Here is a 13,388-nt window from a genome sequence, read left to right as displayed (position 1 = left end):
ATTTGGGCTAAAAACCCTATAGAACAGGTAGGTTTCATACAGCGCTGTGCTCTTAGGACTAGGATGACACAGAATTTCCCCAGACACTGCTAGTTGTATATGGTATTGCCAAATGTTAGCTCACTGATTGCTGAGTGGGTTTGCAAGTTTGTAATGTTCACAATGTAAAGTCCTATGGGCTTAGAGAACACTCATTAGAGACTTAAAGTATGACTTTTCTGCTTTGATTTAAAGGGATACGTATATAATTTGTTTAAATATAGAAATAAATGCACACTTGGTTTTCTAAAACAAGTCTTACTGAGATGCATACTTTCACTGTATTTTACTGAGCAGCCTTATTGAATAAAATCATTGGCTTATATTCTTTCATTTGTTTTAACATTAAGATGTTATTTTTAAATCCATGTGCCTATAATCTGCAGAATGACAGCATTTTTAGCTCTAAAGGTAAATACGTATTTATAGAATGAGTATTGATAGGACCACAAAGGTAATATGGTCTTAACTTTCATGCACACAATCATAATTTAAATAATATTCTTTAAAAAAAAATCTAAAGTTAAAGAGGTCACAGTACTGAGTTTCTGTCAGGCATGTGCAGTGAGTCTGGCTCTGACATCCAGTTTTATCTCAGTTTGAAGAGGTTCTTCCCAAATTCAAATTCAAAATGTTGGATTACAGAATGATTCTTTGTAGCTTCATTCACCTGTTTATAACTCAGTTGAAATTCTTTATTTTCTACAAGGTGTGTGTGTGTGTGTGTGTGTGTGTGTGTCTGTGTCTGTGTGTGTGTGTCTGTCTGTCTGTGTGTGTGTGTGTGTGTGTGTGTCTGTGTGTGTGTTCACCATGCCTGGAATTTTTAGGTGGGTTCTGAAGATTCACCCAGCAAGCACTTCGCCAACTGTGCCTATCTCTATATCGAAAGCAGTTCGTGCTGTTAATTTGAGTTATTTAACACCAATGTCCTAATGCATTGTGATATTTTTACAATTAAATGACATGATCATGATTAATTGGTCTCAGAATATTCTCTTCTATGTTTCAATAATTAATGAAATTCCTAGAGAAGTCGTGAGTGTAGTGCAGGAGGTGGAGGCAAAGCCTCTGTAGCAGCAGCAGGAGAGACGTGTGCCTCGTTCCTTCCCCAGTGACCGAGATCACCACCACAGCAGCAGTACACCAGAATGCAGCCTGGTCCATTTCTCCAAACCCACACAATGGCTTCCTCAGAGTAACCCAGAAGTTTTCAGCCAGTACAAACAATTTTAAAATCAGTGAAAAGCTGTTTATGATCCTACTTTTCCTTTAGAAAGTTTTGCTGCAGCGATGAGGCAGCTGAAAGCCAGGGGCTGTCACTGCAAAGGGCTTTTCTGTGCACTGTGTGTTTTCAAGCAGCTCTAACTGCTGAAGTGCACGGCCTCCCCATGTCATTAATGCCTTAGCACCTGTGGCTTTCATTGCTTTACCATCTTGGAGTTTATCAACTGAACAGACACCGGAAAATTACTGGATTTTGGAATTTTCTTTTCATTTTATGTTGGCATTGTTTCAAAGTTGGGATTATTTCTTAATCTTTGAGGGAAGTTAGGATAATTGTTAGATGGAGATAGCCCCACTATCTTTAATCTACCTCAACATGAATCTAGGCATAAGTTAAATTCAGTTTCTCCTCTTGACTTCTTCCTCCCCTGGCTTCTTTCCTGTGCTGGAGATCAAACCAGGGCCTGGTAAAAGGTCTGCTGCTGGTTCTCTCCCACGACCCACTGCCCCGGGCAAACTCGGGACCGCTTCCACCACATCTAAGAGAAATTTGCAGTGTTAGCATAAAAAGGCTGTAAGCTGAACCTAGAAAGTTCTAAGATTAAATCTTGGGCACTAAACAAATAACTGAAATGAAGCTGGAAACTGACTTGTTCCAGAAGCATGTGAACTGATGTTCTTCTGAGGCAAAGGTAGCATCTTCAACGTTAGGAGGTTTAAAGGTGCTCAGAATGTTACATTTGAGGGCCTGAGGCATAGCAAGCTACAGTTATTTCCTAGAACTTGAAAACATCAAAGCAGGCTAGGTATGGTGGCACAGGCCTTTAATCCCACTGAAGGGGCAGAGGCAGGTGGATCTCTGTGAGTTTGAGGCCAGCCTAGTCTACAAAAGGAGTCCAGGACAGCCAGGGCTTCACAGAGAAACTCTGTCTCAAGATGACAACCACTTAAGTAATCCGTAAGACAAGTAATCACTCTGAGATCCTTAGGAGTTTTGTCCTCCAACTATTTAATGATAGTTTGTATCTCTGAATTAGTGGCACACTGTGATGGGTCGTGAGGTTATGTGGGGTGCTGTCTTTCGTATGCCACCAAACCTCTGTCTTTCTTTTTTTTTTTTTAAATGTTTTTTTTTTTTTTTTATTCATTTATTATATATAAGTACACTGTAGCTGTCTTCAGATACACCAGAAGAGGGCATCAGATCTCTTTACAGATGGTTGTGAGCCACCATGTGGTTTCTGGGATTTGAACTCATGACCTCTGGAAGAGCAGTCGGGTGCTCTTAACCGCTGAGCCATCTCTCCAGCCCAACCTCTGTCTTTCTTATGGTTTGGTTTTGAAAGTGATGATCTTAAAAGAAAAACTCTTAACCAAGGCGTTCTGAGTTACAACTTCTCGTTCCGTCTCCTGCCTCCCTGACAGTGTTGTGTTCCGTTTCAGTGACACCACACTGGAGCTCAGTGTTATGCCAAAGGATGAAGACATTCTCCAAGTGGTAAGTTTTCTCTAAACAGACATTGTTTTGTAGACACAAATAGTAAGAGAACTTTGAAAGGAAGTGAATTGCATTTAAAAAGGATTCTAGAAAAAAACAACCTCCTGGTTCACGTAACAGAATTTGGATTTCTGTACATTGTATTTTTAAGAAAGAGCCAGAGCGTCCTGTCCATTATTTGGAATTAAGTGACATGGAACTGTTGTATAATTCCATCTCTAACTGCCCTGGAGCTGAGGGCTGAACCCAGGCCCTTGAGCTTCCTAAGCAAACCATTGGCTACTTCCCCAACCTCTAGTTCCACAGCAGACTGTTGATTTGATTCATGACCCACGACACTTACTTTCTTTTTTAGATATTACTTTGTGTGTCTGAGTGTTTGCCTACATGCATGTATGTGCACCACATGTATGTATGTGTGCCACATGTGTGCCTGGTGTCCAGCAGGTCAGGAAAGGGTGTCTGTCAGATTCTCTGGAACTGGATATGTGGATCACTGAGCCACCGTGTGGGTACTGGGACTTCAAGCCCAGCCCTCTGCAAAGGCAACACGTGCTGTGAAGTGCTGAGCCAACTCTGGCCCAACCCACGGTGTTCACACACCTATCTGCTCAGTGTTCTTGGCTACGTCTGAGCAGCCTTCATGGCCCTGGAGACACTCACGCGTGCTAGATGTCCGGTCCTGGGAGTCTTTTCTGTGCTGTTTTGTGTGGAAGCCCGTAAGTTAGGCAGCTTGTCTAATACAATAGGAAAGAAGAGAGCATTGGTCTTAACACTTGGACTGAGGCTGGTCTGAAACCAAACCACCCTTGGAACTGCCACCATACATAGGCATGCTGGTCATGGCTGTTCCTGTAACTCCGCATCTCTGAGACCTGAGTCCCCTGATCTACCTTGCCATCCATGGCTATGAGATATAAATGGAAAAATTGTTTTAAACTGTAACAATTTTTTCTTTAAATTCATTACTATTTTTAAAGTACTCATATGTTCTGTAATCAGCATAATATTCTATTTAAAATGAAATATACATTTGTCAAAGGTCAGTCAAATTTAAGGGAAATAAGAGTAGGAATTCCAGAACTTTCCTTTGTGTTTTGTAAGTTAGCATCAGTTACTTTAAAAAAAAAATCATTGTTGTCACAGTCTAGGCTTCCCACACATGAGCAGGCGCTGCAGCCACTGGGAGTCGGTCTTCGAGTTACGGGGAGAGGCTGTGCTTTGTGAACTGTATCGATAAGATAGGCAATTACATAAAGTGAGTGTTGTGCCACCGGTGCCAGCCTCCCCTCCCATACTCAACAGTTGCCTTGTCAGCTTGCAGTTTATTCCACACACAGCCTGCTACCCTGCCCTTCGCAAAGATATTGTCATCGTTAGTAAACTAAAGGTGAGCTTGCATAAGCAAGAGTTTCAGTTTGTTTATTCTACAGAGCATTTAATTTGGTTTGGGATCTCATGCAGCCTTGACTAGCCTTGAATTCACTGTGTGGTCAAAGCTAGTCTTGATTTTTTTGATTTTTCTGCTTCTATTTCCTAAGTGCTAGGATTACAGGCATATGCAATTGCACCCTGCTTTTTTCTTTCCTCTGTTTCTGTCTTCTTATTTTATAACTAATAATGGTAGGTGTGATTTTGGTGGGATTGCTGTGATTTCTCTGGAAAGTTCCTGCAGGTCTCTCTGGATGTTCTTAGTCTTGACACCTCCACTGAAGACCCAGATTGCCACAGTAACACATGTTGCTTATAGGGTTTTTGCAGTGATGATCTTGGCTGAGGAATTGTCTGACTTGTCTTTCTTACTTCCCACCCTCTTAGCACATTTTGTTTTAAAAGATTTGGTGTCTGGTAGGCACTGTAGGATTGATTTCTACTTTTCTGTTTTTATTATGTTTAGTTTCAGTGTGAAGACACAAGCTTTTAAACTACTGTGAAATAAAATTAAAGAAGTACAAGAGTAAAAAAGCTAAAGAATGAATATAGAATGTTCTAGAAATAGCCACCCAGCAGTTAGCCACCCAACAGTTAACCACCCAGCAGTTGGCCACCCAGCAGTTGGCCATCCAGCAGTTAGCCATCCAGCAGTTGGCCATCCAGCAGTTGACCATCCAGCAGTTAGCCACCCAGCAGTTAGCCATCCAGCAGTTGACCATCCAGCAGTTAGCCACCCAGCAGTTAGCCATCCAGCAGTTGACCATCCAGCAGTTAGCCATCCAGCAGTTGGCCATCCAGCAGTTGGCCATCCAGCAATTAGCCACCCAGCAGTTGGCCATCCAGCAGTTGGTCATCCAACAGTTGGACACAGTTTTTTGACGGTGTTCTATTTTAGGAAGATGTCACTGTTGTCTCTGTATCCATCAGAGTGACTTATACACATTTTGAAGTTGAGAGCACTTAAGTAAGGGACTGGAGAGATGGCTCAGTGGTTAAGAGCACTGACTGTTCTTCCAGAGGTCCTGAGTTCAATTCCCAGCAACCATATGGTGGCTCACAACCATCTGTAATGGGATCTGATGCCCTCTTCTGGTGTCTGAAGACAGCTACAATACACTCACACACATAAATAAATCTTTTAAAAGGATACTTAACTAAGCATTCTTAAGCATATGATGGCAGTGATCATATGATCCCAGGTAAATGTCTTCATACTGGATGACTAATACCATCGTATAAGAATATAAATTGACACGGTTATATCGGAACGTAATTGCTTTGTTTTGCTTAAGGGATATTTTGTGTCGTGGAATTGATGCCCTTTGATAATTTAAAGGTTCCCTGGAGGGTACTTAAAGCATTAACATGTTGGACCGTGATTACTCATTGAAAGATTTGGTGCCTAGTAGCCAGGCACAGAGAGAAAGCACCACACAGTTATAGACATTGGCATGATAGAATTATCAGTCTTGTCTCAGAGTGTAAAGTAATGTTCTCATATCCAGTGCTCATTCACTGCAAGAAAGTGCACGTTCTGATCCTATCCAAACGACCTGCTCTTCTGACTCTTTAAATGTCATGGGAGGAAAGAAACATTTTGTAACTGCATTGTCGACTCCTAACTTGCTTCCCCAGCATTTCTTGGGACTGGTCTGTCATATATTATGCTTGTCAGGATTGCCGTCTATAGCCACTAAATGCTTGTCACCTGCCAGTGGAATAGAGGTCGAGTCACCGTGACCTGAGCACTATTATGACTTCTCCATCGGTGGTAATTTGGGAGACAGTTTGTTCCCAAATTTGATCTAGAATTTCTATTGAAATTTTAGTTCTATCTGAAGACTATAAAAATTTAAAGCGTTTTATAGATAATGTTTCTCCTCAAATTTGAATATGTTACTTACCTTTAAATCACCACAGAATGGCTTTTCCAGCGTGTTAAATCTGGTGGGGATAGATGTGAGCTCGTGGGGAGTGAGCTCGCTTGTTCTCAAATCTTGAATTCTCTGGTACAGTGGGGCTGCTGGAGCGCTCCAGCTCCCCTGACATTGCAGGCTGTAAGGACCTGCCCTCCTCTGCAGGCCGCACAGGAGATTATGCAAACCCATTGTAAAAAAATACTGCAAGACCGTCCACAATGCTCTCTTCCAGACTATTTTTGTCCCAAAAAGCAGTGACTTGGACATAATTAGCATGAAAAAGCTAGGCTTGTTATGCCCAGGTACATACCCAAGATGCACACTTCATGTTCAGATGGACAATGTTTGTGCTAGTGTGTGTGTGTGTGAGAGTGTGTGTGTGTGAGTGTGTGTGTGAGTGTGTGTATGTGAGTGTGTGTATGAGTGTGTGAGTGTGTGTATGTGAGTGTGTGTGTATGAGTGTGTGTGAGTGTGTGTGTGAGAGTGTGTGTATGTGAGTGTGTGTGAGTGTGTGAGTGTGTGTATGTGAGTGTGTGTGAGACTGTGTGTGTGAGTGTGTGTGAGTGAGTGTGTGTGAGTATGTGAGAGTGTGTGTGTGAGTGTGTGTGAGTGAGTGTGTGTGAGTATGTGAGAGTGTGTGTGTGAGTGTGTGTGAGTGAGTGTGTGTGTGAGTATGTGAGAGTGTGTGTGAGAGTGTGTGTGAGTGTGTGAGAGTGTGTGTGTGTGAGTGTGTGTGAGTGTGTATGAGTGAGTGAGTGAGTGTGTGTGAGTGTGTGTGAGAGTGTGTGAGTGTGTGTGAGTGAGTGTGAGTGAGTGTGTGTGAGAGTGTGTGTATGTGAGTGTGAGTGTATGTGTGAGTGTGTGTGAGTGTGTGTATGTGTGTGTATGTGTGTGAGTGTGTGTATGTGAGTGTGTGTGAGTGTGTGAGTGTGTGTATGTGAGTGTGTGTGAGTGTGTATGTGTGAGAGAGAGAGAGTGTGTGTGTGTGTGTGTGTGTGTGTGTGTGAGTGTTTACAGATTTAGCTTTGGTTTCTCATTGCATTCCAGACTGTGTTCTGTAATTGCCATCACCACGACAAGTCTGACTCTGGAAGTGATATTTTCATGTGCAGTCAGTAGTTATTTCACAAACTAATAGAACACTATAAAGGACATTGTGTTGAAAGATCTTAATTTTTGAGGAAAAATCTAAACCAAACAGTAGTCACACAGTGAAATCGCCCATAGTCGTCTGACAGCTTGTGGCTGTGCTCTGACCTACCAGGGGAGGGGGAGGCTGCACTGCTTTAACACATGATGGAGCAGAGATGGATGGAGCTCGGGGGAAGAGAGGCAGTGATGCTGTTCATCTCACGGGGAAGGGAGCCTTGTGGGAGATTATCAGATGGCAGTGCACACTGGAGAACATGCCTGCCTGTCGGTGTGTGTCCTCGCCATATTCTGCTTCCAAGAGTGGGAGACAGGTGCAGTAAGAACCACTTAGAAGCCCGAGAACGAGGTGCTCGATTGGATTCTGAAGTTATTCTTCCGCTCCACTACCCTTTGCCTCTCTCGGTACCTTCCAGCGGAGTCAGTGTAGATGTATTTGTAGCTTGCTGTTTCCAGCATCAGTGTGACAACATGATTCTGTCTTTATACCAGTAAGCAGCCTCTGCTATGTTTCCCATTTTCTGCTAGCTACAGTTTACAAAGGATGTCACAGCACTGGTAAGAGACGCTCAGTAGCCATTTCCTTGCTTTGTGAGTCGCGTTTCTTAGAGATTTGTAACAAGCCAGTCTGCTTAACTGTACTAATGTGCAGAGGGCGCGTGTGATGTATGCTTTCCTTCCTCCTCTCCTTGCTTTTGTCTGTACCCTCTGTGGTGTTGATGCCTATTTATCTGCATCTGTATTTTCTTAAATATCTCACCCTCGCTCCCGAACCCTTTGCCATTGTCCGGTAGCTGCACTTGGGCTTTGCAGGCTGTGTACTGCAGAGACAGCAGTGCTGCGTCCGCGCATTAGCCTGCGTGATCAGGGATGGCATCACCACACCTACTGCCTTGGAGCCGAGCACAGTCCTGCGTGGCACCAGGACCTGTTTGTGTGGATCTCTTCCATTCATTTCAGTGCTTAAGTTTTCACAAGGATTGTTAGATAATTCTATAAATCAATGGTTTTTAAAACTTGATCTGCATGCATGCTTGCATGTCTAAAGTAAAAGACAAAATAAATTTATCAAGTAATGTTTGCATTAGTTTAAAGTAAAAAAGTTTATATCGGGAAGATGAATAGATGAATTCCTCTTTCTTTCTTTTTTTTTTTTTTTTTTTTTGCTTTTAGTATGTGCTACTTAATTTTCCTAAACATGCACACTCACCGACTTGAAATACGAAGATATTTTGTGTGGCTCTAGGGGCTTAATTTTTAAAGACGGATTATTTTTAATTCTGTAGTTAATTGGCTGGTCATTCCAATACATGTTATTAACATGTTTAATCGGTTATATATTACTGACTTAAATAACAATGTATTTGGGTAAGGCTTTTAATAGTTTGACCTTACCCCTTGTAAACATTAATGATCTTTTTTGGTGGGATTTAATAGGCAGCCATTTAATCTATTGACTGCTGGAAAAGGCCGTGAAGCTGAAGGGGGGGTTAGAAGTAGCATGGCTGTGCCTGGTTGGTTAGGGTGGTCTGTTCTGTCTCCTGAGCCTTTCGGAAACACTAATGGTTGCAGTTTGTGTGTGTGTGGCATGTTCTACAGTTTATTCCACTTCTCTAAGGGGAAGGGAGATGGGGAGGGACTCTGAAGGAGGACAGGGGCGGGGAACATTCCGGATGTAGACAGACAGACAGACAGAATGATTCGTAAGAATGCACCCTGTGCCGTGCTTCGCATGTATGCCATAGGCAGCATCATTGGGCATTAAGGTAGGGTAGTCAGAGGGTGAACGAGAAGCATGGAAGTCATTGTGTGACACTCTGCTGTGATTTCTGTACAGGCGTACTCTCAAGATGCCTACCTGAAAGGCAACGGAGCTTACAGCGGCAATGCCCGTGACATTCCCGAGCCTCCACCAGTTTGCTATCCCTGGCTCCCGGCTACTCCGTCAGCCACGGCACAGCCAGTTGAAGTGTCTCCTCCCGACTCGTTACTGAATAAACAGCAAACCAGTACACCAGTCCTGACACAACCGGGCAGGGCCTATAGAATGGAAATACAAGTGCCTCCATCACCAACAGATGTTGCAAAGTCAAACACGGCCGTGTGTGTTTGCAGTGAGAGTGTGAGGACCGTCATTGTGCCTTCTGAGAAGGTGGTGGACTTGCTAGCCAATAGAAACAGCCCTTCAGGCCCTGCACATAGAACGGAAGAGGTAAGGTATGGTGTAAGTGACCAGGCCTCTGCAAAAGCAGCAGCCAGGACCACGCCTCCGCCATCTGCTCCCACTGCCCGTCTGAGTCATCAGACCATAGGCTCCAGGTCACTGGAACCTTCTGGAATTTTACTTAAATCTGGAAATTACAGCGGACATTCAGAAGGAATCTCAAGTAGTAGATCACAAGCTGTGGATTCTCCCCCTGTGTCTGTCAATCACTATTCCGCAAACTCCCATCAGCACATAGACTGGAAAAACTATAAGACTTACAAAGAATACATTGATAACAGGAGATTGCACATAGGTTGTCGGACAATCCAGGAGAGGTTGGACAGCTTGCGAGCTGCATCTCAGAGCGCAGCAGACTATAACCAGGTGGTGCCCGCCCGCACCGCCCTGCAGGTACGACGTCGAAGCACCTCTCATGACCGGGTGCCCCAGTCCATTCAGATCCGGCAGCGCAGTGTATCTCAGGAAAGACTGGAAGATTCCGTGCTGATGAAGTATTGCCCGAGGAGCGCATCTCAAGGAGCGCTGACCTCCCCTCCTGTTAGCTTCAGCAACCATAGAACTCGCTCGTGGGATTACATCGAGGGGCAGAGTGAAGCCACTGCCACTGTCAATTCTGAAAGTCAGACGCCCGACTCAAACGGGGAACGAAAACAGACTTACAAGTGGAGTGGCTTCACCGAGCAGGATGACCGACGGGGCATTCATGAGAGACCCAGGCAGCAAGAAATGCACAAACCTTTCCGAGGCTCAAATTTGACTGTGGCCCCCGTTGTTAATTCTGATAACAGGCGACTGGGTGGGAGAGGGGTGGGACCTGTTTCACAGTTTAAAAAAATCCCACCGGACCTAAGACCACCACATTCCAACAGAAATTTTCCAACCACGAGTGGGATGTCACTGCCACGAGGTATTGCACAAGACAGGTCTCCACTTGTGAAAGTCCGAAGTAATTCTCTGAAAGCGCTGCCTCCACCTGTCCCAAAGCCATCCTTCAGCCAGCACTCCCTGGCCTCCACGAAAGACCAAAGGCCTGTCAACCATCTGCACCAACACGGCCTGCTGAGTCAGCAGACACGGGGCCGACCCGAAAGCACCTTCCCTCACCTCGAGCTGCAGACCGACGTCTCCCCGAGCTTACCAGGAACCTCTGCCAAGACCAGTCCTCAGCTCAGTGAGAACCTGGGGACGTCAGACTTAGACTTACATGCCAGTCCACGGAATGGAGATGTAGACTCACAGGAGGCTGACGTTCAGCCGTCAGATGTACCAGATAATAAAGAGTCTGTCATCCTGAGAGAGAAACCTCAGCCTGGCCGCCAGACGCCACAGCCTTTAAGACATCAGTCTTACATCTTGGCAGTGAATGACCAGGAGACCGGGTCAGACCCCACCTGCTGGCTGCCAAATGATGCTCGCAGAGAGGTCCACATCAAAAGAATGGAGGAGAGGAAGGCCTCCTGCACCAGCCCTCCTGGCGATTCCCTGGCTTCCATACCTTTTATAGGTGAGCTCACGCAGAGGCGCTGCACAGCACTGGCTGGGTGAAAAGGGGAGACTTGTATTCCACAGGCACGGAAATCCTGAAGTGTGCATGCATTGACAGCGTCTTAAGTGTCCTGTGCCTGGCATTGACCCCAGGGCCCCGTGCATGCTAGGCAAGCGCTTTCCCACTAAGCCACAGCAACTACTCTAAATGTGTAAGTTGTGCTTCAGTCAGAGCGATTTGCTTTTCTCCTTCTTAAATCTATCTCTGCTTGCTATTTTCCTTTAGAGGTAAGCTTGCATCTAGTGCGTACTTGACACAGGGTGCTGTAGCTCAGGATTTGAGTATTTGGGCTCATGGGTTACACGTGACCCTCTCTGTCCTCTTTTTTTTGTAGTCTTGGTTAAATCAGTTCCTGCCATTTGTGGTCAGGAGAATCAGCAGAGCCTGGACCTAGTTGTTGATCTTCCTGGATCAGCAGCAGCCAGGCCCTGCCCTTGGTTTGTCTGCAGTAAACGGTTGCTGGGGGAAGACTTGGCCAGGGTCTCCTGGGTTGTCACCACACTGGGGTGGGTCTTTTGATGATGGGACTGCCTTTCAGTCACTCCTGCTCCTGTAGGTAGCCTGCACCCTACAGAAGCATTCATGTAAGTGACCGCGGGGGGGACTCTGGTGGCTCACTGAGGTTTAAAACAAACTTTGTTTTGTACAAACAAAAACACGAGGAGGCAGGAAAGCTTAGGTTTTCCTGCTGTGAACAGACACCATGACTAAGGATGACATGTCATTGGGGCTGGCTTTCAGGTTCAGAGGTTCAGTCCAGTATCATCAAGGCGGGGGGCGGGGGGAGCATGGCAGTGTCAGGAAGGCATGGAGCTAGAGGTGCTGAGAGTTTTATATCTTGTTCCAAAGGTAAACAGGAGAGGGCTGGCTTCCAGGCAGCTAGGATTAGAGTGTTAAAGCCCATGCCCACGGTGATACACCTACTCAAACAAGGCCACACCTCCTAATCATGCCACTCCTTGGGCCAAGCGTATACAAATCATCATAAGAGCTGTGACCATTAGTAATGAGTCCTGCATTTGAGCAGTGTCTCCTCCTTCCTGGGCTTATTCCTCTAAAGATTTTTCTTGTGTATTGACTTTGTTACAGGGATAATAAGGGAAAGGTGCACACCTCAGTCTGCGTCACCTGTCACCTATGAGTCATTAGCCTCTCCCTTTATCCTCGTAGTGTCCTCACACAGCAGCCAGCGGAAGGTCACACCCTCTCGGCCCTCCTGTTTCCCTCCCATCTCACCTAAAACAGACATGAACTATGGAGTCTGCTGCGGCCAGCCAGGCCACCCTGCTCTGGCTCTCCTCAGTGATCTCGTTCACACTAGGATCTTTCATGTGCCTCCCTCCCGTCTGCTACCTTCCCAGCTTCCTCGCTGTCTCAGACATATGTCAGACATGCTTGGGACAGCACAGGTAACCAGAGGCTCCTCTGCTGGGCTGTGTCACTGCCCCGTCAGATATCCTTGACCTAGTTAGGCTTTTCCTACTGTGTCCTACTTTTCCTTCATGTGCGCTCAGCGCGGCAGTCAGTGCTCCCCGCTTCATGTGCGCTCAGCGCGGCAGTCAGTGCTCCCTCCAGAGCAGAACTCGTACACTGAGTGCCTTGGCCTCACACCTGGTTCACACCACTGTTCCCTGTACCTGGAGCACTGCCTGGGTGGATGGCACTCACTGGGGAGATGAGCGCTAACACAGCAGCCAAATGATGATTAAATGTACAAGAAAAAGGGAGGGGAGAGAAAGGAAGGAAGATAGGTAAGTGTGTCATAATGATGTGCAGTCCCGAGACATAATCTACAACCACAGTTTCCATAGACCCATTTAACAGCGTCTCTGTTTTTATAAAATGAGAAGTTTGTGGAGGTTTTTCACAGAAGCACTTGGAAGGGAGGGCTCTAGGCTAGCTTGACTCCGTGCTGGCACACTCCAGGGGCATTGTTTTCTACAGAGCATACTGTAAAGACAGACCTTCATCCTGTGACAAGGCATCACCTTACCAGTTTGTGAAAGATTCCCCTTCACGCTGAATGTAATGGCTGTCAGCGAGCAGTATTTCTTACTCCTTTCTCCAGAAACTTAGCTGTTGAACTGTGAGGTGTCAGTATCCAAATCAGCTTAAGAGGTGGAGTCTGCATGGTGTCAAAGTTTTATAAATAGGATATCATCGTCTTGTCAACATCGTGAGGAGTGCTTCAGCCAGACTGATACCTGCACGCTTGTTTGAAGCCTTCTGCCAAGGGTTCCTGTTGTACATAGAATTTAACACCTTATTTCCACAGACGGTAACTCCGGACTGATGATTGCGGTGTGTGTTTGAAATTCTAAGTCCTATGCTGTATTTCACAGGCCACTAAGG

The 13,388-nt window shown here is 45.5% G+C and overlaps 1 protein-coding gene across 1 annotated transcript in view; it reads left to right on the top strand.

Moving 5' to 3' along the window:
- Nucleotides 1-13,388, top strand: part of Arhgap21 (Rho GTPase activating protein 21) — a 123,518-nt gene that overhangs the window by 79,088 nt on the left and 31,042 nt on the right. The window contains exons 6-8 of the mRNA NM_001191693.1: nucleotides 2,707-2,761; nucleotides 7,792-7,821; nucleotides 9,101-10,994. Of these exons, the coding sequence (NP_001178622.1) occupies nucleotides 2,707-2,761; nucleotides 7,792-7,821; nucleotides 9,101-10,994 (1,979 nt within the window). The remainder of the gene's footprint in view (nucleotides 1-2,706; nucleotides 2,762-7,791; nucleotides 7,822-9,100; nucleotides 10,995-13,388) is intronic.

This window comes from Rattus norvegicus, chromosome 17 (genome assembly GCF_036323735.1).
Source record: "Rattus norvegicus strain BN/NHsdMcwi chromosome 17, GRCr8, whole genome shotgun sequence".
NCBI lineage: Eukaryota > Metazoa > Chordata > Mammalia > Rodentia > Muridae > Rattus > Rattus norvegicus.
The sequence above is the reverse complement of the archived record's forward strand: the minus strand, read 5'-3'. Positions and strand labels throughout refer to the sequence as shown.